Genomic DNA, 26,470 nt, shown 5'->3' on the forward strand with positions numbered 1-26,470 from the left:
CTTTTTAAGCACTTTGTGTGATTAATATTGTTATTCACACCATGTGTTAAATGCTTGCACTTTAAGATTATGGGAGAACCAGGGTTAACTTTTGTATTTAAATGAAACAATTAGCTCACTTTTGTAGCAAACATCCAAAGGACCCATCATTGACTTGTCGGAGTCCTTCAAGTTTAAACAACTGAACAACGTTGACAATGGCTCTTGGTACCTAAAATAGATTAGATGGAAAATATGTTTAAATACGTGAAAACCTCATACAAAAGTTTTTAAAAAAACTTGAGAAGGTTTCTCAGAAGTAACAAACCCAAATAATATTGAATTAACACGTTCACGGCAAATCAATCAACATTTCACTTGGACTCATTCCTCACATCAGGTATGTTTAACTTTATTGGAGATGATGAGTGTGTTTTTCCATTTCAGCTGTTTGATTTTCATATCCTTTAACTATAACCCTGCAATCGCTCTTTTCTATTTAGATAGAATATACTGCAGAGATCCATCTTTCCCTATAGATTTGAGTATATAGAAGATATTATAGGTCTATAATAGCTCATTTGGATATACCAACAATGTAAAGCTGTCTAATTTTTTCCTATGGAAAATGCATGAGGAAAAAAGTGTTGTGCGACCCAACATTTTCTCGGCCGTCGCTTGACAGAACACCCCAAAACGTTTGAGGAAGGAGTTGACGTGGATGATTTTTTTTCAGGAGGTTTTGGGAAGATTTGTCAAACAGCCTCTTCAGCACCAAAAGTATTAGCAAAATTACTCACTTGTAACTACACAGCAGGGGTGTGCAGAACTTGTGGAGTTTTTACTCCATGCAATTCTGTGAAGTTATGTGAAAACTGAGATTCCATGGAGTTCCACAAATGGATGGAAATCGACAAGCCGCATTGCTCATTCTGATTTTTAGCACTGGGAGCTTGTTCCTTGCTGAAAAATCAGCGCAAATAGTACCACATAGAGCACCAGATGGAAAGGCGCTGCTTCTCATGCGACCGCCCATGACTGTTTGCGATGAGAAAATCTCTCCTGGGTGCCCCTCTAGCACCCAAAAATCACTCTGGGGGTGCCAATTCTTGCTCGCCAACTTACTGTTGGCAAACTGCATGAAAGAAAAAATTCTGAAGTGGTTAGCAGAATTTGTCTGGAAATCCGCGTTACATACGTAACGCAGAGTGGCCAAATTCTGCCAACTTTGCCAGCAGAGACGAATTTAACACCCACTCCTACTACACAATGGGGACCGCCACTGTGGTACATTTAAATATTACCATATCATGCCTCAGATGCTACCAGTGTGCAATGAATTACTATTATTGTGATAGAGCCAACAGTATCCCAAGAATTGGTGTCATGCTATGGAGACCCACAAAGGGTAAAGCATTGCTACCATAATGCCAGGGCCAACATGATACCATGGCGCACTATCATGCCAAAAACTACCATTATGACAGAGCCTGAACTATACAAGTGTGTGCACCAATGAATGGTCCTAGTGCTTCAAGAATTCCCACCAGTATGCCAAGGCTAACAATTTGTCATGAATAGACACCAGCATCCATGGAAGGCTCCAAAGTTACCTCTAATAAACTAAAGTAAGGCACAAGCATACATGTGCTTATATCAATATGCAGATATGCAGTCACATCCATATGAATGTACACGATAAAACATGTGACTAACACATGCACACTCAAAATCACACAACCATCCATGCATACACAGCATTCAAGAGTTTTTTTCCTTTTTTTTCACTTGTACTTTGCTGGTCTCTTCCACTGATTTTGCTTAAGCTCCTTCACCAGGTTGCATCCCTTTGCCTCTGGTGCTCCCTGTAGCTCTTTAGTCTGAATAGCTTCTGGTTATATTTCCCAAATATCACACACATTGTGTGATTGACAGCACAAAGTCTCATTGGGCTCTGTACTGTCAATTCTCCTCTAAGTATGACACCACGTGAAAAACACTCAAAGATACTCCTCCATTATAGAAATGTGAGGTCCATTTGCAGGCATGCCTTCTCTCAAAAACAGTACCAACTATTCGTAATTTAAATGCATAACATGCATGTCTGTTTGGCCAAGTTTGGTGGCTTGTCAATGGAGACATGGGAAGCTTGTACGTTTTAAGGTCAAGCCTGTGACAGCACATGCACTGCTTTTGCATGTGTTCTCGCTTTAGAGACTATTGTGTTTTAAAAGGGGTTTGCAGTCTACCCACTGTTTACCATTGGTTAAGTTCATTGTCACTTTCTTTGGTGCCTCCTGATTGGCCAGTGCAGGCCAAGTGCCACTTACTTTTCTTTCTGTAGAGCATGAACCAAGCACAGATTGATTCCACTTAGTTAGAGCCCATCAACTGCTTGCCCTATGATTGAGATACTACCTCTTCCCACTCCTTGTACTATCTCTCCGGCTTCCTGTTGCTCTCTATTTTGCCCATTTGCTATTCTTCTCCCGAGCCATGCCACCCAACCCTCCACTCCTCTGCCCTCCCCCTCATCTCAGAAATCAGCAGAAAGACAGTAGATTTTTTTTTACAAATGAAAGACCCACCCAGAAAATGTAACTGTCCTGTTTGTAGGGTCTTGGGCCCTAGGCCGGCAAACATTATGAAGAACGACACAGACACTTGGGGCCATATTTATACTCCGTTTGCGTCGAATTTGCGGCGTTTTTTTTAATGCAAATTCGACGCAAAACGAACTCCATATTTATACTCTGGCGTTAGACGCGTCTAGCGCCAAAGTTCATGGAGTTTGCGTCATTTTTTAGCGTGGACACCTACTTTGCGTTAATGATATGCAAGGTAGGCGTTCCCTTCTAAAAAATGACTCCGAGGCATGTGCGCCGTATTTACACTCCCGGGCAAAAATGACGCCCGGGAGTGGGCGGGTCAAAAAAAATGACATCCAGCCGCTTTTGCGTAGTTTTTTTGCGCCTGGTCAGGGCAGGCTTTAAGGGACCTGTGGGCTCGGAAGGAGCCCAGAGGTGCCCTCCCATGCCCCCAGGGATACCCCCTGTCACCCTTGCCCACCCCAGGAGGACGCCCAAGGATGGAGGGACCCATCCCAGGGAACTTAAGGTAAGTTCAGGTAAGTATTTTTTTTTTTTTTTTTTGTGGCATAGGGGGGCCTGATTTGTGCCCCCCTACATGCCACTATGCCCAATGACCATGCCCAGGGGACATAAGTCCCCTGGGCATGGCCATTGGGCAAGGGGGCATGACTCCTGTCTTTGCTAAGACAGGAGTCATTTCAATGGGGGTTGGGAGTAAAAAAAAATGGCGCAAATCGTGTTGAGGCGAAAATTTTGCCTCAGCCTGACTTGCCCCATTTTTTGACGCCCAAGCTCCATATTCCCCTACGCCGGCGCTGCCTGGTGTAAGTCTTTTTTTTTTACGCACACCAGGAAGCTCTGCCGGCTAACGCCGTCTAACGTCATTGAATAAATACGGCGCCCGCATGGCGCTTCAGAATGGCGTTAGCCGGCGTTAGATTTTTTGACGAACAACTGCGTTGGCGCAGTTGTGCGTCGAAAAGTATAAATATGGCCCTTGGTATATTGAACAGTAACTGGCCCAGGGCACGTGTGCAGGGCTCCTTTTATTGGCAGGGTCACCTGACCGGTGATGCCAGTGAGGGACGGGTGTGGTGTGAGTAAGACAGGCTACACCTCAAGGAGAGGCTAGTGACACACTACTGTTCAAACACTAGAATGTGTGCATCAGGACACTACATCCCTCCCAAACTTTATTGAAAGAAAATAAACGAGTCCAACCTATGGGAAAGCATGAGAAATTATGTAAGCACCACTGAGTCTCTTTAGGCAGTTCGCAGGACAAAATAAGTGGACAGGTGCCACAGTGAGCACCAAGCATCATGGCGCACATCCGTGGTTTGATCAGATGACTTGGGCAGTAAATGCAGTGTGGATGGAGTATGGATCTCTAAATCAGATGTCTGCGGGAGGGGTTTCAGTCGACCTAGGCAATGTGGTTCGGTCCCATCTGGGCTCACAGTGTTGGAGTTTATTTACGTAGTTCAATTTAGGTGTGCATTAGGAGCAGGGGTGGAGTCTGCTACAGAGATTTCCTTAGAGGTGACCTGGTTCCCTGAAAGGCAAACCCTCAAAGATGGGACAATGGTGCTGTGGTAGGTGATCTCCCTCTCTGTCCTCGGTGCCTCCCGGTGCCTGTTGTTGGAGCAGCTTCAGACTCATCTCTCCTGTCAGGGTCCTCTCACCAGAACTCCCTTGACAACCTTTTCTTTGGGTTGCCACAGTACTGCTTGGGCTGTGTGGGGCCTTTTGTAGGCCGTGCAAATGGTCGCTGAAGAACAACAAGGTCACAAGCAAATCACTTGTGCAACCTCAAGGGTAGATGATATATTGGTCGGGTGTGCTCTGTTCAGCAGGACTCAGGTGCACGTGGGGTCAAACAGATGGTCCCTGGTTAATGAGTCTCCCAGTCTCCCATGGCGCAAGGAATGCCTCCTTGGTCTCTGGATGTTTCGCAGGCAGAAGATTCCACTCTGATGGTGCGATGCTCCGTAGATGGTTCTGGTGATGCACCTGTAAAGATGACAATTTTACCAGTCGCCAACTTGTTCTACAGGTGGCAATGTCTTGCCGGAGGGACTTTGCAGCCACTGGACTTGTTACATCGTTAGTGCTGTTCTTCTTCTTTGGCATGTGCATTCGCTGGCAGGGATAACATCTCTCTCAAGCAGCCGGGGACAGGTCTCTGGACGGTCGCACTTTCAAGCGTCTGGCAGCTACCAAGCTTGTGCAGTCTAGTGGCTTACTTGCGGAACTCCCTCTGTTCTGTCTCTAGTGACTTCGCTACACCCCAGCAGCTGGCTTGTGTTGTTGGATGTACTACTCCGGTAGTGGCACAAGTCCTTGGTCTTGTCGCTCTTCTGCACACTTGTGGCTGTGAAGAACTTCTGTGTGGCGGGTATTTCACACACCTTTCTCTCCTCTTCTTTCTTCTTTTTTTTTTAGATATGGCATTGTGCCACACTCTTCCGCTCACCAATAGTTTCTTGTGACTTGGTGTTGTGCCACTCTTTTCTCCTCAACTATTCCATGATGTGGCATCATGTCACTCTCTTCACTCTTCTGACCAGGCCTCTTGTTGTGATGTTCTCTTCACAGGGACCTCCCTGGTCATGACTGGTTCTCTTATAGTCTTTCTTCTAACCAGGCCTCTCACTTTGCTTATCTCTATACATGGTCCTCCCTGGTTGCATCCTGTTCATAGGAATGTTTCTCTTCTTCACTGCGGACCTCTAACTGGTCTTGTCCCTTCCTCAGGGACCTTCTTGTTGCACTTCTCCCTGGATAGAGGATCGTCTTTCTTCCATCTTCTTCACTCTAGGGCCTAGTGCTTGCACCTCGAGGCTACACCATGGCAGCACTTGGTCCTGCCTAAGTGCGGTCGTGCTTGACACGTTCTGTCATTCCATGCAACAGGCTCAATTACAGACCAACGGTGGCCATTCAGACCTGGGGTGGCTGGCTAGCATGGCCTCTTTCATGCAACATCATCTCACTCTATGAAAAATCTCTGGTCCTCTAGATATTATCTTCTAGGGTGCAGTTTGCTGGGCCCTTGCGTGCTTGCTCTTCTTTCTTGTGTTGGTGGTTGTTTACCACCAGGGGCATGGAGCCCTTTCTTCCTGATTGTGGTGGCGGCAGACAGATGCTAGGGGTGCTTGCACAGCGCACAGTGCTCTGGGTGGCTTGCTAGCTGTCTAGCAAGGTGCTGCCTTTTTAGGCTTTGGTGCTTTGTGCTGAGTGGCCTTTGGTTTCACAGCTTTGGGCTTCTTGGGGCTCTTACGGGGGTTAACAGTCTCTCCCCACTTTGTGGCAATGACAGGCAGCCATCTGGGGGCGTATGGCACTCTTGTAACCAGTCTCTACTTTCGCCTGCAATGAGATGTCAGTTTGTTTCTCTTGGTGGAGGCAGCCAGCCACTTTGAGGTGTGCACTGTTGTTGCCACGCTGGGATCACCTCAAGTCCTACAGTTTATGGTGCAGTGATAGTGCTGCACTCTTTGTACTGCCTGTACCTCTCCTCTCTCATATTGATGCACTGGGTCACTGAAGAAATGACACAATTTCTGTGAAAGCCAATAGGGGTTTTCTTTTGCATTCTTTTGCATTAGTGGCCTATTGCTGTATTCGGCCTTGCTGGCTCCTCCAATGACGAACTCTGCTGCAGCATGTTTTTTTTTATTCTGGTGAGTTTGTGGGTTTTGTGACACTGTAGGCTTCTTTTCCTTCTGAATCTGGCCTCTCAGGCCCATAGAAACTTCCAAGGCAGGCTGTTCTGCCAAGTTACCATGCTCAGAAGGCCGCAGGCTGGTGTCTTGCCTGCAATTTTTGTTTTTTCTATCGGGCGCTTTCGCACTTGTGAGTCACTTGTCTCCCAAACCAGGGCCCAGGTGCGGTGCAGCGGAAATACAGATAGGGGGCGCTGCAACCACTTTTCAATGCAGTAGCAGCCTTCCCAATGCTGCTGACCCTGTGCAAAGGAGGGTGCTGCCAGGGTCTCCTCCACTACTGGATGGGGTGCTGCCACCACAGTCTGAGGATGATATGGGCAGCACCGCTCGTCAGGCCACCTTACTTACTTCATGCACAGCCCAGGGCAAAGGTAACTGGCGGCACTCCAAACTGATGCAGGCTTCCTTTGCCTCCCCAGGACAGTCTCTCTTTGTAGCTGTGGCCTGCACAAGGATTTGGCAGTGCAGACTGGGACTGGCGATTCCATTGCAACACAGTGGCTTTTTTCACTACGTTACCCCGGACAGTGCTGCGGCATTCAGGTTAGTCCTTGCAGGTGCGGGCTCACTGACAGTTCTTCCAATGCACGGCTAAGTTTATCATGCAGCTGCAGGGGTAAAACTCACCATAAAGCCACAGGCCAATCCACTCTTGTCTTGCCTGCAGGCAGGGCCTCAGGAGGCGTGCTTCTCTTTATGCTCCTGCACTGCTGCCAGCCCGGCTCTCCCGTTCATCATTTGCATGGCAGGGGGCAATGCATTAAAGGGACCGCACAAGATGTCTCCTGTTCTCCCTTTACCGGCGGTAGCAGCAAGGGGGTGGGGGTGGGGGGGTGCTCAACCTCTTCGGAGAACGTGTAGACACTGAACACAGTGCTGGTTGCAATCCTTCACCCTCTTTTTCACTTCTCTTTCACCGCCCGCACTCTGGATGGCAGCTGGTGCAGCAGGGAGTTGGAGGCAAACAGATTCCGTTCCCAACTCCTTGTTATTGCTGGCCTCTGGGCGCCGTCTTGCTGCCCCATCATGGACGTCTCACTTCACTCATTCACCACAGCTCTCGACTCTGCCCGCCTTACAGAGTCTCACAGCAGACGGGCGGCAGCATGCAGGCTGAGGTGCTGGAGGGTCTCTGTTTTCTCCTTCTCATGCAGGGACAGAGTCATCCTCTTCTAGGGGCGACTGGATCACTTCCCTGGGCAAGCAGTAATGTGCAATGTCTCAGAGATGTCCTTGTAGCTGTCGTGCTGGTAGTAGATGTGCGGTGCCTTAGACTAGGGCTACACTTTCCCCCACAACGAGCTGCAAAACTGCTGCCAGCTTACACACAGGGTCAGACCCGCTCATCGCCATTTTAGGGTTGTTATGTAGGATGACACACACACACATGGCAAACATATGGTACAGTAACAGGCCCAGGGCACATGCGCCCGGGCCCTCTTATTGGCAGGGTCATCTAACCGGTGACGCCTGTGAGGGATGGGTGTGGGGTTAGTATAACAGATAAGCCCTTAATGGAATGGCTGGTGACACAGTACTGTGCAAACACTAGAATGTGCCCAGCAGGACACTACACTATCAATACATAAGGAGAAAAGGCCAGCTATATGCTGTAGCAATGCAAATTGAAATAGACATTTCCTTAAGAGCTTATATTAGGTCTGAGCTTCTTCACCCTAATGTAATCACTCATAGTAGGATAGAAGGCTAGCATGTAAGGAAATGAGAGAGAACTAAAGTTAGACTCTCCCTCTCTATTAAGGGCCCTTGTCCCCGAGTACCCTCAGCTCTTTCCCCAAACCAATGGCAAGTACACCCTGCCTAAAACACGAATAAGCCACTATATTCCAATGCCACCTCGATTGAGCACTTTCCATGCCAAAGAGTGAGCACTCTCATGCCCATGACTGATCTCTTACAGAGAGTTTTTTAATGTGTTGCTTTTGTGCTCGGTGAATAATGACCAATAATGAATGATGGCATGATCATTGGTTGCTTTGTGTGTTAACTTTATTCTGCTCTGCTGGAAACATGGCAGGTGGGGTGTGACACCAATGCCCCTCTCGCACACTTATAGAACACCTGACACAACCTTCACAAACTCTTCATGATTAAATAACATACACTCAACATGATGCTAATTATGTTATGGACTTTTGAAGGATGAAAGCCACGTCAGTCCAGATGAGATTTGGAACCATTTACCTTAAGGCCACAGAGCGATGACTGCAGTAGGGCCACAACTCCCTGACCTATTATGCAGACTGACTACACTAACAGGATAAAGAGGTGAGAAATATGTACTGTGGAGCACTGCAGAAACTTAAGCACCTACTGATACTTGAATAAAATGTGGTAAGTTAAATGTAACACCAATGTATTCTTTTATCAACTGTTGAAGGATAAAACTTGATCTGCCCACCCTGTCTAGTGCAAGTTATAGATTTATGGAAAGTGGTGCTGCACCGAGTGCAGCACCACTTTCGCTGCGCCCCTCAGCACCCCCCTACCGCCACCATGTGTGCGCCGTGTTTAAACTACGGTGCACCATGGCGCAGGGTAGGGGGCAATAATGTCATTTTGTAATACACTATTGATGTACTCTGCAGGAGTAGTGCCAAAATATTAAGCAGGCATTAAAAGTGCCATAATAAATGGCGCAAGGAAATCTCATTGATTTCCTTGCACCATTTTACCGGCTCCCATAACGAGGTAACACCCCCTTTGCATACATAATGCCTGGCTGCAGGCATAAAGTGGCACAATGGGATACAGAGTGGTGCAATTCATGCATTGCACCACTCTGTAAATATGGTGCAGGGATTTTGGCCTCGTTATGCCACATTTATGTTAAAATAAATTACGTTAATGTGGCGCAGGGTGGCGCTCGGGGCCTAAATGCTGCGCACAACTCTGTGCAGCAGCGACTGAACCCAGGCAGCTATCTTACTTGCTTTATCCACTTATTATGTTGATCTTGGAAGAATAAAGACTGAGTTTGCTGTTCCATGATTTTGCAACTGTGATTTAAAGATAATACCTTGTTTATCTTCTAACTGGAAATGTGTTTGGGGGTTTAGTATAGCCCCCACTGTGTCTTGCAGCTACTTCCAAACGCTGGCTGGTATAGGTAAATGGAACGCAATCAAGCGTTGTCTGAGTCCAAGGAATGAGAACCACAGTCTCTCTTCTGTCGCTCATCAAATGCTTCAAATATCCTGGACGGAATTCTATTAGGCATTAACATTTGTGTGTTTAGTGACGGGTTATGTAACTGTAGATGTTCTTTTATCAATCCGGCAACATAGCTTTGTGGATGAATGCAACCACTGCAGAGTTCTTCATGTAAACTAAGCCTCTCTTACAGCTCTAATCCTTCCAAGGTGAAATAATGACTACAATTCAAATAAAGTGAGGTAAGAATAACCTTCTTCCTCATTGCTCATTGCCCCGCACTCGTCTGCTGTACCTACTGGTTTTGGGGGTATTGGAATAGCATCTAGATAGCTCCAAGAGAAGCTTTACAGAGAACATTTGTATTGTGGCAGGAGGTGCTCTCCATTGAAAGCGTGGTGGGTAGGGTCTGGCTGAGTTAAAATAAATTAACTGAGGGGTCTGGTTTCCGTTAATGTAAAACAAATCGAGCAGATGCTTTTTGTTCAATGTTATCTGATTGCCAAATAGTCGAAATTGAAGCAAACGGAATTAGCATGGTATGCTGTTTGGCTAAAATACATTAACTAAGTCAATAGCTCTCACGTAGGTGAGACCTTTTAGCTTTGACAATGCTTGTTTCTGCTAAATTAGGTAATTTTTCATTACTTTCATTACAGCACACTCAGAGCTACCATGGAACTGATTGCCATGTTTTTCTAATGAATGCCTTGCTTATTGCTGCAATAATTGTTAACTTCCTCACTAATTAATGAGTATATAGGCCACCAGAATGATACATTGAAGGCAGGTTAGTGGGGTGCTCATAAAGTCAAGAAATGACAGTTCATACAGATTTTGAATGATTCCCGTTAAACATATGTTTTACATTTAGCTTACCTCCATATGCAGCATGTCCAGGGAACTAGTCAGATTGGCAATAAAGCTCTCTGCAGAGAAAAGAGTCTGACGGAGATAAAAAAATAGGAACCTGTTATATTTACATCTGGCAAAAAAAAATGGAAATTGAAATCTCAAGATTGAGAGCATTTAGAGTATTTTTACAATTCTTAGGAGGAACGTAAGGGTAAATGTATATTAATTAATTAATGTGACACGTCCTTTATCTACATTTTAAGCATGTTTAAACTCTACCTAATGATATTTGTTCTTGTTTACAGTGATGAACTAGGTTAATGATGATAGTGTGTTTTTTTTTGTAAATACTTTATTCATATTTGATCGAATACATAAGAATAATCTGCAAAGGAAAGCCTAACCTGGGGACACCAGGTTCAGAAATATTCGGTTATGTGACAGAATACTTCGAAATAAATATTGTGTGAGCAGAATATTGTGTCATAAACATCAAGGATCAACACATTGAGAAAGTAAGTGCAGTGAGGTAAACATAGATTAACTACTCTGACCTCCACATCTACATACCTTGATGATATATATCATAAAGGTACATATGCGGAGGTAAGTATAGTTAAAGTTTGCTTACCCATAGAAACTTACCTTCACAATATGTTTGTCCTCAGTATTCTTGACACAATATTTTGTTCGCATGATACCTTTCTCCGGTTTTGCGGGCAAACATCAAAATATTCATCATCAATACCAGCAGCAATCAGCTAAATGCATAGATCCAAGCACCTGTATGCTAAGAGTCATGGACACCTAGTCCTAGTAGAAGACGGGTTCAGGTTCCTGAGGAAATCTCTTACACATGGTATGTGATATCCCACGTCTGCCCAAACAGTATTTAAAAATTAGAAAAAAGAGAAGGCTAACATCAGGCATCTAAGAAGATAGAAGCCTACAGCAAAATAATCCTAAAGGGATGAAATATGCAAGTGTGGTCTAGTCCAACTCTCCCTTTTTTTGGTATAGCACAGTCCTTACCTAAGGGGTTTCAATTCCTATCCCATGTGAGCCTTTAAATTATACCCTGCACTGTCAATCACACAATACTTGTGATGCCATGACCTTCTAACCCAGAGTAAGTGTGTGTACAATAACTGCGGGGGGGGAGTATATGCAGTATTAAAAAAGGGATATAAAGCGTTTTTATTCTCTCTCCCTAGCAGCATTATGCCTCTCCTCTATGACCACATGAAACTGACATTCTGTGAACGGGGACTGAACAGAGGATTACAATGCATGGGCAACTCCAAATGGCAAACCTTTGCTGCCCTTTACGTGGACTGAAACAAAGGTTCTAATGGAGGAGGTGAGGCTGAAACCTAAATACCACAGCACAACCCCACATTGCGTGTCTCAGCAGTGGTTTAGGGACATGACAAGCCTTCCGGATAACAGCATGCATTTCTAAACCCATTCTGATAATTAAAGGTGGAAGATACAAATTGGCTTCTTGATGTGAAAAAACAAGGACTGGGGTAGCAGAGCAGCCTCGTTTCAGAAAAGTGTTAACATTACTGTGCTAATGTGCCTACCATAAACGTGCCATAAAACAAAGTCGGACATGTTAGCATTACCAAGAAATTTTGGAACCCATTGGGCCTGCCTGAGTAATATCTTGACCGATAGTTGTTTATCTGAACGAATCCTTGAGCTAAATCAGAACCACTTCAGTGAACCCATGGTTTATCTATTGGAAATAAAGCAGTCAGTCAATTGTCACAAGTAAGGAGCACTTTAAACTTTATTATCAACTCCAAAGCTATGTAGGGCAGCTCTTCTAAGACTCTTCTAGATTCTAACTATTGCTTGGCAAAAAAAGAAGCAATGCTTGATTTCTGACAAGAACCCTTCCAATGAATAGATTTCATTATTGGAATAAATTATCGGAAATATCAGTATCATTGTGAATCCCATTCCAGACTCTCAGCACATTCCTCAGATACAGTCTTAATAGATTTACAGAGAATTGTCGTGTTAAAAAAAGCAAATAATTAAATAATTGGGTTAATGGGACATCTTTACATGCCTCTTAGGTGATGTCCACAGGGCACTTTCAAGAATTTGGGCCTCATTACAACCTTGCCGTGCCCATTCTGACATCTCCGCTGGGCCGGCGGGCGGAAACAGAGTTTCTGCCCGCCCGCTGGCCCAGCGGGGATGTGGGACGCAACATGGGAGCCGGCTCCAAATGGAGCCGGCGGCGTTGCGGCTGTGCGATGGGTGCAGCTGCACCTGTCGCACTTTTCACTGTCTGCTGTGCAGACAGTGAAAAGCAGTGTGGGCCTGTGCCTGAGGGCCCCTGCACTATCCATGCCAAGTGCATGGGCAGTGCAGGGGTCCCCAGGGGCCCAACAACACCCCTTCCGGCCAGCCTTTCCATGGCGGTTCCTACCGCCATGGACACGCTGGCAGGAAGGGGACTCGTAATCCCCTGGGCAGCGCTGCCCTGGCGGATTACAACTGCAGGGACCACCGTGGCGGAAAACCGCCAGTCCCGGCGGTGCAACCACGGCGCTTCCGCCGCGGTCGAAATAGGCAAGATTGCACCACCAGCCTGTTGGCGGTGCAGTCGCCAAAACAGCCCTGGTGGTCTTTGACCGCCAGGGTTGTAATGAGGGCCTTAGTGTTTTCCTTGGTAAAGTCCCTGTGATACTTTGCTTGTACACCAGGTTTTATAATAGCAATACTCAATGGCTGCACAACTGTTCGATTGTGCAGGTATTTCTGCGTTCCATGGCAGCCCTTCTGTGTTGTTTGCATTTCACCTCTTTTTGGTTGATGTGGCATTAGCCCAAACCTTATGATTTTACTAAAAGTATATGTACAATATTCTAATGTAAAGGGGCTTTCAGACAGCGTTCTTCTTTCACTGGTCTGTTGTTGTGTCATTCACATTTTGATTCCATCCCCTACAGCATGGGGCAGAGGGTCAGCCTATTTAATCCATTGGCTAACTTTACTTTAAGTGGCACATTTTGCTCTTTGCTGAGGGACACACCCACACATAAGATAATTCTATTTAGTGCCAGTGGTTTTGTTCTTTTGTCATTTTTTAAAGTTACCTTTGTGTTTAGAGCCTGATGTGACAGCGGAATGCTTTTTACCCATTATTTTCAATGTCAGCAAAGGCCACATTCCAACTTTATCTGTTCCCATCTCCTGCTAATATTGTTGTAATGTCTTTAAGGGGTGGCCTTTGTCTATCTGACTACTGCAATTTCACGGCACACCAGATTTAGTTGTATATCCTACTTTTATGTCTTTCTAGTTTGCTTTCAGTGCTCTTGTATGTCATGCTTTTACAGACATTTAACTATAATGTTACTAATTGAACCTTTGCTATTTATTTCAATTATCTATCTATCTATCTATCTATCTATCTATCTATCTATCTATCTATCTATCTATCTATCTATCTATCTATCTGCCTAGCTATCTATCAACCTCTTATTCTCATAGATAGAAATGGTTGGATATTTACTCGAGCCAAGGGATGGAGGAACTCCCATTCTAGTATGGGAAGGAGGAATGGATCACCGCCACATCCCTTGCTGAAGTACATATCCAGCCATTTCTATGAGAAGAAGAGGTTGTAACAAAGTTTGGAAATGCCCACAAAGTTACATGTCGGGGTGTACTCAGTCTTCCAAAGAAACTATGCTTTGGAATGCTCACATCCCACCACTTGAGTGGAATTTACTACACTTGTGGCAGGAAATCAGAAGCACTCAAGGTATTCCTGCCTACCAGGAATCCTTTTCTGAATTCCCTGGCTGGGGCCAATGTGTATGTTATGCCATAACCTTATGTATTGTTGATTTCACATTATGTATCTCTTTTCTGCTAGACTTTGAACAGCACTCTGGGGCTATACTAATAGCATATTGTGACATGTATGAAAAGGTGTACCACAGCATAATGTGTTTTGGGCTTCTTACATTGAAATAAAATGTTTATATGAAAAAAGAGAATAAAACAAAGCATAGACGACACAACCAGGATAGAAGGAAATGGAAAAGCCACACAAATAAGTCAATACACAATAATACTGGCACTCTAAAAGTGTATAAAAACTGTGGCTCAGTAGCCAATATTTTGATTCAAAGAAAGTCCCTCTGTAGAAGCAAAATTACAACAATTTATGATCGCAGAAATCATAAGCACCATTTACAACCATGCTGCGGCCGCTGCCACACATATCGACTGGGGGAAACATAAAGAATAACAATGAAAAGAAAATTACTGTTCCGCCGCCTGCCTCCTCGCTCCTCTGCTCTCCTGGTGTCCGAGCAGTCCCTGGGTAACCAGCACAGGCTTCCCCACACAATCCTGGTGCTGTTCTCATGCTATGACCAGCATTAGAGCAGCGTCATGATTGGTCTGACAGGCTTGGTCTGCTGCTCAGAGAGTGCACTTGGGTCTGTGAAGTTTCCCCAACCCTGCTGTGCAACACACCCGGTTTGGAGAAACCTAAGTGTGCATGTCAGTTTCGGCCTGAGAGGGCTGGCCAAACTGATATGTGCACTTAGTGCACTCCACTCCTCCTCCCCCCTCTCATGGCCCAGCCCCGCCCCTTCCTGCATATGCTGGCCGCCCCTCCCTGCATATGATGACAAAGCCAGCAGCTGAAAAATAAAAAAATAATGAAATATTGTTTGATATCGCAGCCGCTGGCTCTTAGCCAGTGGGGTGACGCTCCTCCGCCTTTGCGGAGGAGCAGCCCCTGCAACCATGAACTTTCAGAGGCCTTATGAAAGTGTGTAAAACAACTCAAAGGTCTTATGCCCACTCATCATGTCATTTTAGATTACCTATGACATTGGGGGAGCACTGTTTTCTGCTCATAGTTTTAAAATGCAACTTTAAAAAATCAATGGCTCAAGCAGTCATTGTTTGTGCCTTCCATATTAATCTAGACATAACTCAAAACACGAAATGTGTATGTTTCTTTATAAATGAAAAGTATTCAGCAGAATTATTTTCACTTTCCCGATTGATTAGGTTTTCTTACATAATGTTTTTTCTTGTAACTTGATTTGACTTCTTTCCAGTATGTTCTGTCATTCATTAATAATCACTTGCTATGTTTGGCTCAGGATGTGAATGCGACAGCAAAACATTCACAGTTACCACCAACTTCAAGTTTGTGGTAAGCCATTCGCTAATGGGAAGGGTTCCCCAAGGGACTTCATCACCTTTGATAATGGGAGTGCAAATATTTTTTAAGAGTAGGCAGTGGTCCTATGGACCACTGCCACCCATAAAAAAATGAAAAGAAATCTTTTCATTTTTCTATTTCTAATGCATCCCGTTTTCCTTTAAGAATTACAGCCATTCGCAATGGGTCACAAATTGCGACCTACCTCATGAATATTGATGAGGCAGGTCCACTTGGGACCCACTGTGAATCGCTAAATGTGTCTGAGACACATTACTACACCACAGTTTGCGATTTTCTTATTGTGAATCGCAAAGATTTGCAATTTGGAAATCGCAAACTGAATTCTCCACACATCTGGCCCATAGTTTGGACCCCTAATTACTTTTCTCACTTAGGGACAGATGCATTTCATGAAAAGCGACTCCATATAGAAATCGCCTTTTAGGAAATGCAAAACGATATGTATGTAATTACTGATTTTCTACTAGCGATCCCTACAATTGCATTTTTTCTAATTGGTCAAGTTTTGAATTTCCCAAATAGGAAGTCGCTATTTGAAAAATACAAAACCAAGCATAGCTATGGGCAATAGGCCCCCCGTTTTGCACCCCAAATATAGTAGTGCACATGTAGAGTAAATATATGCCCTAGAGGCAAGTGTGTATTCTACTGAACTTCAAAAAAGGTATTTTTGGGTGCTTTTTAAAAATTGCACCAGGTTTAACATCGACTAGGAGTCAATGTTAATTGCTTTCCTAAATGCCCATTTTACATTTAGGAAATTATTTGTACATGTGCTTTGGAAATCGCCATTAGGAAATCCCTATTTGTGAGTTCCTATTTGGGAATCACAAAAAGCAATTTCTTCTGGATAGTAATCACATTTTGCGATTCCCTAAGGGGCCTTGTACACCACAAATCGCATTTTGCATTCCCCAAAGGGCTTTGTACATCTCAAAAGCCCATTTAGCAATTCTTAAAGGCCCGAAATAGTGATTAAGACCAGTAAGAAATGCTAAATAGCTTTGCATATCTGTCCCAACGCCAGCTTTTCAACAGACACAGATTTTGCGCTGGAGTTACTTATAAATCTCTCACATATTATCTCACATATTATCTCACATTTTATAATGGATATTTTATCATGGAGCGCAAGTAAGTTAGATATTATCCTACTTTGCAATCCTTTATTTGAGGTGTAGTGCCTGAAATCGTTTATCGATTGTTATGACTCAGTGATAGCTGTGTCTTGAGGAGGAAGTCCTGTTGAAGCATTGAAGTATAATAATACACACTCCAAATGAAACTACAGAGAATCCAAAAAGCCTCCGCCAGATTCATCCTGGATAGCCCCCGCCACAGCAACATATCTGGTCATCTGAAAGACCTTCACTTGCTCCCGATCAACAAAAGAATCACCTTTAAGCTCCTCATGCATGCATACAAGGCCCTCCACAACTTCGGACCGCATACCTCAACCACCGCCTGACCTTCCCTACGCCTACCAGATACCTCCGCTCCGCCCAACTGGTTCTCGTCTCAGCCCCAAAGATACTTAAGAACTCAGCTGAAGGGAGATCCTTCTCTTACGCCGCTGCAAAGACCTGGAATGCTCTTCCGCTACACCTCAGAGAATCACCCTCACTACCTCGCTTCAAGAAAGACCTCAGGACCTGGCTCTTTGACTGAACTTTTACTACCCCCCCGCCTTGAGATCCTAACGGGTGATTAGCCGCACTTTACAAGAACCTGATTGATTGATTGACTATGACCCCCAGATGGCAGACTGGGGAATGAGAGGCTGTGTCTGGTCTTGCCTTGACTGAGCCCTCCTAACCACAATTTTTACTAACATAAGAATTGACAAGAGTAAAATGTCAGTGGTAATCCGCTCTGGACTTTGTCCTACTTCTTTCAGTAAGACTATAACTCCTGTATGTTTCTCTATATGTATTGACCAGGAATTTGTACGACAATATATGGCAGGGCCTCACACACCACCTTGGGTGTCATGCGACATCATCAGCCATCCACATTCACCAGAGAATGTACTAGTGGCGAATGGGCTCTCTGCAGGGACCAGAGTGCTTTGTTGTAAAAGAGGAATGTGGATTCAATACGAAGGTATATACAAATTCCTGTCAGTCTGCCTAACTTCACAGGGGAACATTTGCATAAACTGATGAATTTAGGTGCACATTGTCATACACTTATTTCGATTGTAGAGTTTATTGCAAAAACAAAATGCTGGCATTACACATATTTTATTTAATTTCAGTGTGTGATGCAGAAAAGAGAGCACAGTTTCCGGAGGCTACAGTACTTTGGAATTCAATGCTGATACCACAGGGTTGATGTTCGAACTCACTATGGCAGTCTTGGCACCATACCATGGATCCTGTAACCTGGCACCAACATACTTCTGTGGATGCCAGCATAGGCACAACAGTCTCCAACACTGTGACCTGGCACTCTATTATGTAGTTACGGTGCATGCAGGGTCCTGGCGCCTTTACATTTACATTCCAGTGTGTTCACTGAACACTGGACACTGCCTGTGTTCTGACACTCATTTAGATGTTATCCTGTGCAGTTGAGAGTGGACAATTTGCAATAGCATTCAATTATTTTATGTACTTTGCATTTTCTACTGCCACTTAAACTGATGTCGCAACCGTATTTAGCTTAACATCGTCCCAAGTGACATTCGAATGAAATTACTTCTTAGCACTCTTGTGAATGTTAGTGGCCTTAATTTTGATTTTAATATGTGACATTATAGGAGTAAAGGAGAATGATTTAAACGCTTGAATTTCACCGATGCTGCTACAAGCATTGTAAAGTGCTAGAAACGTAGTATAACCAGGCTCATCTCTATATTAAAAATGTATCGGAGCGGTATCCAATCCGAGAATACTGCTCTGTCAACCTGCAATAGTCCTAAAAAGTCCTTCAATCTTAAAAATAAAAAACAACTTTAAGGTGTGTGTCTTTCAAATGTTTTAGTACCGGAACATGTACTATCCAAGTGGACTTTGAGTCCAGAGTAATAAATGTACAGTTCATGAACGTTGCATACCTGTGCGTGGGAGTAGTCTTGTGTGCTCCATTTCCATTTCAAAATACAATAAAAATCATCTAAATAAGGGTTTCTAGAAAGTTCATGACAACTTCTGCTACATACATTTAAGCACCGAAAAGACAGCCCTGTTTCTGAAATATTTTCTATAAATTAAATGTACATTTCGCTTTCAAGATTTATATGTGAGCCATCCCTTCTTTTAGGCCTGCTTGCCCCATAATCTACATATCCAAGTTTCTAGCTATGGATATATTATCTTAGCAAATATATACATTAGAATCTTCTTACCTTGTTTTTACAGTAGTCACAAAGGTCATTTGCACCAATAAAAATAGTAATCACCTTCCAGTCGTTATTAAAGTCTACACCCTGTGGATAGAGAGGAGACTATGTTATTCAAGTAAGGTATGTAGTGATTGAACAATTTTAATTTTCGTTTTTTTAAACACTATAGTTTTACAGCACAGTTTAATATATTTTATACAGGCTGATCTTCTCTAGTATACTGATCCTAAAGTATCCTTAGGTATACCAAGAGCCAGCATATCATAAAAAGCAGGGGGTGGAGTTAAGCAGGCACGAGGTGAGTGGGTAGACAGAACTGCAAGAAATTGGGTTATTAGTTGAGGGAGAGAGAGCCCCACTCAAAAGCTAAACACCATGCTTGGCAGGGTGAACCACAAAAGTCACTAAATAAACCTGTTCTTAGCCTTCTGGTAGCTTGGCACAAATTAAGTCAGGTTTAACGAAGAGTCAATGAACGTGTAAAGCATGTATGAAGCACTCAAACAGTAATAACTTGAAAATAGTACAAAAGAAAAATCCCAAACAAATGGAGAACGGTAGTGTAAAATTAGTTAAATTAAATGACACCAAAATGACAACAATTCAATAAGTGGAACTGGAGCTACGCACTGTCAAATTTTCAACTAAAAATAGTAACAAGAAGCACAAAGTGCCACTCGCGGTTATCTGGTCGCAGTGGATTGGGTCACACTCACAATTTGAGGTCAACTACGATGGAGTGCGTGTCAGGTGCTGGGACCAGATTCATTCCGGTGGAGAGTTTATCTTCTTACACAGTCAAGTTCCATGTGAGGAGCTTCAGCTGGTGCTTCATGTTGGTAGGAGCGCAAGGAGATCATTGTCGACACGAAGAGCAGGTCGATGCTGGTGCATCCCGTTGGCTGGAGACTCAGGCATTTGCTGCTTACACGAAGGGCAGGTTCCCATTAGATCCTCAAGTTGGTGGGATAGTTCAGTGGTCATTCGCAAAGAGTCCCAGATGTCTGGATTTTCACCAGTTCAGTTCATCCCAGTGGAGTGTTTACCTTCTTACACAGTCCAGTTCCATGTGAGGAGCCGGAGCTTAATGTTGGCAGGAGCTGCAAGGAGATCGTTATCGTCACGAAGAGCAGGTCACCATCGGAGCTTCCCATTGGGTGAAAATGCTGGCAGTCACTGCTGACACAAAGGACAGGTCGCCGTCAGATCTTTGCATTGGTGGGAGACTTAGCCAGTAGCCTGTCTCCCACCAATGCAAAGGCGTGAGGAGCCTCAAACATCTGGATTTTCACCTAGAATTCAGTTCTTGCAGATTGCAGGGCAGAGGAGTACACTCTGACACCTGTAAAAGGTCCAGTACCTGGGTAGGCAGGTCTTGGGGGTCAGAACTCAGTCCAGTAGAGGCCAACAGCAGGGATCAGACAGGTACATAGGTGATGGCCAACTGGGCAGTTGGAAGGGAGATTTCTGGAAGCTTGTTGTGTCCCTCTGAAAGGAGGTCAACCAACTAACCCTTGGAGTCACTTCATAGTTTCTTGGTTCAAAGCAAGCAGGTCCAGTCTTACTTCTTCAGACAGCAGGGAAGTCCTTCTTCTAAATTTTTCACAGATCCAGTAGAGTTCTGATGAGAAGTTCAAAGAGTACCACTTTCATACTAAGTGCCAGCCTGGGTGTGGGGGTGACTCTCTTTGTCTTCCCCTACCCCTGGGTTTAACTGCAAACTGTCTAAGGCAACAAAGGTCTGGCAGGTCGAGGTGTCAGCTACATTTGCCAGTGACTGAGCTGGCAGCTTCAGAAGTCATGAAGAGGGTAGGCATAACCCTCAGGCTACAGTTGGAAGCTCAGGAAGGGCTCAGCCCATCCTGCTCAGGAGAAGAGCATTTCCCCACATCCAAACCCTTTTGTCCCTTGTCAATAAGGAATACACATCGCACCACAGGAGAGCTATTAACGGTCATGGGACAATGGGCACTGGCAGAAAGGCATATCTGGTTTAGGTTAAAAAATGCCAACTTTCCAATAGTGGCATTTTCAGCATAGTAACTTAAAAGCCACCTTTACCATTAAAGATGATTTTAAATTACAATTCAAATGAGTAGAGGAAGTATTCCTCTATCTGCTACCAAAATGAAGCTTTCACTTATTAAGTATAATAAGGTAACTCAGTGTTAGACTATAGGAGATGTTGCCTTGTTACATTGAAAAATGACATCAGGAACTTTTCACTGTCACGACTTGTAAAACTTAAATACACATATCCTACTTTTTAAATGCCATGCACCCTGCACTTTGAGCCTTTAGACCTACCTTAGGTGTGACTTATAAATATATGTTGGATATTGGGTTACTGGTTGAGGGAGTGAAACCATACTCACGCAGCAACCACAATCACTGTCAGGGTGAAGTATAGGCAAACCCCAAGTTAACCATGTTTAACCCACTGATAGCTTTGTACAAAGCAGTCAGGCTTAACTTAGAGGCAATGTGTGAAGTATTTATGCAGCACTTCATGCAGTACTAGAGTGAAAACACAATACTAAGAAAGATCATGCACCAAATTAGAAAAACAGATTAAATATTAATATGTTATTTGAGACTAAAACAACAAATTTCAAATCAGTGGAACCAGAGATTTGCAATGTTAAAGTTTTAAGTAAAAATAGTGCCTAGAAGTACTAAGCGCTAACTCTGGTTACCTGGCCACGCCGAACCAAGACAAAGACACAAGTTCAGGCCAACCACAATAGAGTGAAAGCCGAATGCAATGACAAAGTTAGGCCAGATGAACAATGTACTTTAAATCCTGGATTGTGGAGAGTTGTGAGATCCCATGTCGAGATGTGTCACGCAGCAGCAGTTCTGAGGAGCTGCAAGGCTGCAAGGTTCTCAAACGTTGTTGAGGATGCTGTTGATGAGGGGCTTACAAAACGAACTCCTAATCTGAAGATGCATTATGCACCTGTGGCTCTAGGCTCGAGGGTGTGATGCTGAGACCTGCATCATTGTCCAGGATGATGCTGATGAGGGGCTTGTGATGCAAGGCCTGCATTACGCAGTGGCAGTTCCTAGGAGACTGCGAGCTGCGATGTGAGATTTGGCATGAAGGATCAGCCGTACTGCAGCAGCTCGTAAGGAGAGCTGCAAGGATTTGCATTACGCTGCATTGGTTCAAACCACAGCTGAGCTGGCAGAGCATCTTCAGCCCCACGTACAATGGTCCAGGACTCGGACCACTTGGGGGGCAAGGCTCACAGCAGACACAGTCCAAGTGCTGGGTTCAAAGTTGATGGATCCTTTTCTGTTCCTGAGGCCCTGATCAGGAAGCCAGCCAACTAGCCCTTAGAGTCATGCTGGTGGTCCCGGGACCAAAATAAAAGCCCGGTCCTTTCACTCATGCAGTATGTTAGCAGAGTTACAAGGAAGCAGAGTAGCATTGAAGCACAGCAGTCCTTCTGAGTCTTCCACAGGTCCAGAGGTGTACTGGAGAGTTGGGTCTGAGGGTCCAACATTTATATGTGGTGTCCACTTTGAAGTAGGAGAAGGTTCTGGAGGTTTCCGCCCATAGATATGTTTGGAATTTCCTTGCCTCCCTAGACCTGGCCCAAGCTTGTCTGGGGTCACAATGTAGACTAGTATCAAACCCTTTGTGAGTGTGGTTAGACAGAGCCTTTGTGATGTAGAAGTATGATAGGTGACAACTCCTCTCCCGCATCAATTCAGAGATGGCCCATGTTGTCAATACCTATGTGCCTTTGTCTCACTGTCTGAGAGCAAAATACAAAAAACAACTACCAGCTACACTACGTCATGTGACCCAGGAAACAGGCTGCAGACCCCAAATGGTTGTAAAAAGAAAATGCCAACTTTCTAAAAGTAGCTTTTTCAGAATTATGACAAAGTCTGACCCTAACTCTCCTCTAGCTCTCCTCTGAAACATGCAGCTGCTGCAATTAAATGTGGTATTACAAAATACTGAGACAGTGTAATCCTAAAGCTATCTTGGGCCTCCCTAATCCACTTACAGCCACTCACTGCCCCTTCAGCGCATTCTTGCAGGTTACTGCATTCTCACCTTTGTGACACTTTTCCGTCCTTTTCTATCTCTGTGTTTCCCATAGGTGCATTTTGCTCACAGTAAATGTTTGAGTCAGAAAAATAAGTGCCTTCCCTCAAAAATAACTGCTGGTGCCCCTCACCGGAAACCACCAGCTCAAATTAAGCACTGTTTAGGCCTGACAAAATGTTTATTTTGCCAAGTTGAAATGGCAGGCCTGAGACATATTTTGCAGTACTGGTTTTGTGGCTGGCACAATGAGTGCTGTAACCGAATTGTGACATTTAATTTACATACTCTGGGCACATGTAGTGCTATTTACAAGGGATTTATAATTATATTAAATGTGCCATTTGTTTGCATACCAATTTTACTACGTTTGGAAGAGACTTCATCAGTGGTTACCAGGGGTAAAGTGTGCAGAGTCCTAAAAGCCATTAAAAACAGGTTCAGCAAAGGAAGCCAAACATCTTCGGTGACCCTGCAAAAAGGCCAGGTCCAAAAAGACCACAAAAGTTGCTCTTAAAACTTCAAGTGAAGATTTCAATTCAACATGTATACCTCACACCCCCTCGCAACGTTTCCAGAGGCCAGTAATGCAGTAAACCAAATATAGTGTAGTTCCCATTTTGATCTTTTCCAAGCTACATTTTCCAGTGTGAAATTATAGCATCTTCTCTAGTCTTTTGACATTTTGGTGTTCCAGAAAATACTGCACAGTATTCCTTCACATCATGTTTCACCATCAATTTGGCTGAGTCACACAAAGAAGCATTAAACCCATGTGTTAACAGTTTTTTTAAATCACATGTAGCTCTTGTTTTCATACTTGCATGGCGCAGCTAAGTTCTGGGTAGCAATGGATCTTATACTAATGCAAGACCAAACATTTCCTACCTATGATCACACTGGTCAAGCTATCTTGGTGTTCCAGGTCCATCAGCTGGGCTAATAGTGTACCTTCCCCACCCTGTGTACCCTCTGGACTCCTGGTGGGCAGCCTCATTGTTCAGATCATTAATGTAAACATAGAAGGATCTGTCACTGTTAGCTGCTGTACCACCAAGTGGCTATTACATTCACCAAGGGGTAATTATGTCCCCATGATTCTGTCCCTAGAAGCCCATGACACTTCACCCGGTGTCACGAGTCTCCCTCAAACCATGTGAGCAGGGTGACAATGAATTCATAAAAACACTTGAATCATTAAAGCTCAGACTCAGGTGCTCATTCCGAGTTTGGCAGTAGCCGAATCACCATGCCGATGACGGTCTTGTGACCACCGGCAGGGTGGTGGTGCAGACTGCCAAATAACAAGTAAGACGGTGAACCCAACGCAACACAGACAACTCACCGCCAGCACCGTCACTGCCAATAAGCAGCATGCGCCGGAAGAAGGCAACTTCAGGCAGGCGGCAGCCAACGTCCCGCCCTCCATATTCCAAGTAACTACTCTGCCAGGAAATCCAGTGGGGCCTTTCTGCCATGAAAAACCTGGCTGAAACAGAAAGTACAAAAGGAAACACCCACCTCCAGGCACAGAGACGCCGCCGCGGCCGCCATGGCAAATTAACTGCTAGTCTTCTCAGCGTTGTATCTCGCCATACACCTGCAGGACCACCGACGACGATGAAGACGACAACCGTAAGTATACCTAGCATAGAGGGGAGGGAAATGGCAGTGATACGCTCGCACACAGAACACACATACCCCACAGACACAGTGAAGGCCACACACACGCACACACAGCATAAGTCAAGGCCAAATACACACACAAAACCATGGAGATACGTGCCAAACGTATAGCACAACTCCACCACCAACACACCCCATAACCACACAACGACAACTACCCCACAAACACCTCAACATTGCCATAGACGGGCATATTGTGCCGCACCACATATACACACACACAATGAACTCCATGTAGCAATGACACACAATCAATACTTGTGAACACACATCCAAACAATCATACAGGTGGCACAACATGTGCACCCAACAATCAAGGAAATACACATATGCAGCACTAGACACACGGACACACACAACACCCCATACAAACACACAAGCAAGCAGACACACATATCACAACATCCCCATGGCCCAAACAATCTACCAAGAACATGCAACAACACAGACACAATCCACACACAGACCTCACACACCTTTGCACCCAGATGTCACACCACCATGTAGAAGGAAACCAGGACACGCATCTTATCTTGCCAACCACAGCAATGTGGGCAGTTGTATTCAACCAATAAACTATATACAAAAATGTGCCAATGGTAAGTCCAATGTCCACTTCAGAAAGACAGCTTGTCCATTAATATGGGACCAACGTGACTCCTGATTGAAAATTGGCCTCCACTTAATAGGGGGAGCAATGGGACAGGCAGGCACCTCAGGGGTGTGGAGGTGGTGGGGGAGGCTTGGATGTGGAAGGGGCACGTTTTGGCTTGGGCTTGGGAGGGGTGACCTTGGAACAGGGAGGGGTGGATTTTTTTGCTGGGTGGAGGAGCAGGGGAAACACCAGAGGGGGCGCCCAAGGAATGGGAGGTGGAAAGGCCTGGGAGGGGCAGGGGGACAGGCTGTTCAGAGGGAAGACGAAGTGGGAGAGGAGTAGGGAAGAGGTCAAGGGCGGCAAGGAAAACTCTCTTAGGTACACAGGGGCGGTAAAATGATTGAGAGTTGGGGTGGAGGTAGAGGGAGTGCTCGTCTGACGTGTCTGTATGCTGCACGTGGGTGCTGGTGTGTGCAGTGTCTTTATGTGTGTGGTGGCTGAATGCTGGGTGGGTGAGTGGGTACGTATGCATTTTTTGGGGAGGGGCAGAGATGCAGGGAGAGGGAATGGGTGATGTGTGAGTGAATGTTGTGGTGGTGTGGTGGTGTGTGCAAGTGAGGTGGATGTGCTGCAGGTGGCAGAGACGGTGGTGAGTGGGGATGTGGTGCGTGGGGTGTGTGACTGTGAGACAGCTGTTGTGTTGATTGAGGGGATGACAGGAATAACAGCAGGACCAGTGTGTGATGATGCAGTGCTGGCAGGTCTGAGTGGAGATGTGACTGTAAGGGAGGAGGTGGTGGGAGAAGTGTCTGTTGTTGTGTCTGCAGATGTGTGTTGTGTGTGTGCATGCATGTGTGAACATTTGTGATGCCCATGTTTGTCTTTGCGCACCTTGTCTGTTGTAGTGGGTGTTTGTGTGTCTGTAGGTGTTCCCTGGACGGGTGTAGGGAGAGGGCTTGTGGATTGGGAACAGGTAGCTGGAGGGGGGGCAGAAGATGACCGACACTGGCTGCCATCAACAAGGAAGTCAGAGCCTGAAATAATCTCTGTAGGCCAGACAAGGCACTGTGAAAGCCTTCCAGGAATGCATTTGTCTGCTGCATCTGGGATGCCAGTCCCTGGATGGCATTCACAATCATTGTCTGCCCCACAGAGATGGACCTCCTCATTGAGGGCAGCAGGGCTGACTGGGGCAAGGGCAGAGGTGCCTGCGG

General features: G+C 45.0%; 1 protein-coding gene across 1 annotated transcript in view; it reads right to left on the bottom strand.

The window, feature by feature from the left end:
- The window catches only part of LOC138260033 (phospholipase B1, membrane-associated-like), a 171,669-nt gene that overhangs the window by 58,822 nt on the left and 86,377 nt on the right, over window positions 1-26,470 (bottom strand). Inside the window, exons 9-11 of the mRNA XM_069208114.1 lie at window positions 18,916-18,996; window positions 10,355-10,420; window positions 120-211 (exon numbers count right to left, since the gene is read on the bottom strand). Coding sequence (XP_069064215.1) covers window positions 120-211; window positions 10,355-10,420; window positions 18,916-18,996 — 239 coding nt within the window. The remainder of the gene's footprint in view (window positions 1-119; window positions 212-10,354; window positions 10,421-18,915; window positions 18,997-26,470) is intronic.

The sequence above is a fragment of the Pleurodeles waltl genome, chromosome 9, assembly GCF_031143425.1.
Source record: "Pleurodeles waltl isolate 20211129_DDA chromosome 9, aPleWal1.hap1.20221129, whole genome shotgun sequence".
In the NCBI taxonomy this organism is placed as follows: domain Eukaryota; kingdom Metazoa; phylum Chordata; class Amphibia; order Caudata; family Salamandridae; genus Pleurodeles; species Pleurodeles waltl.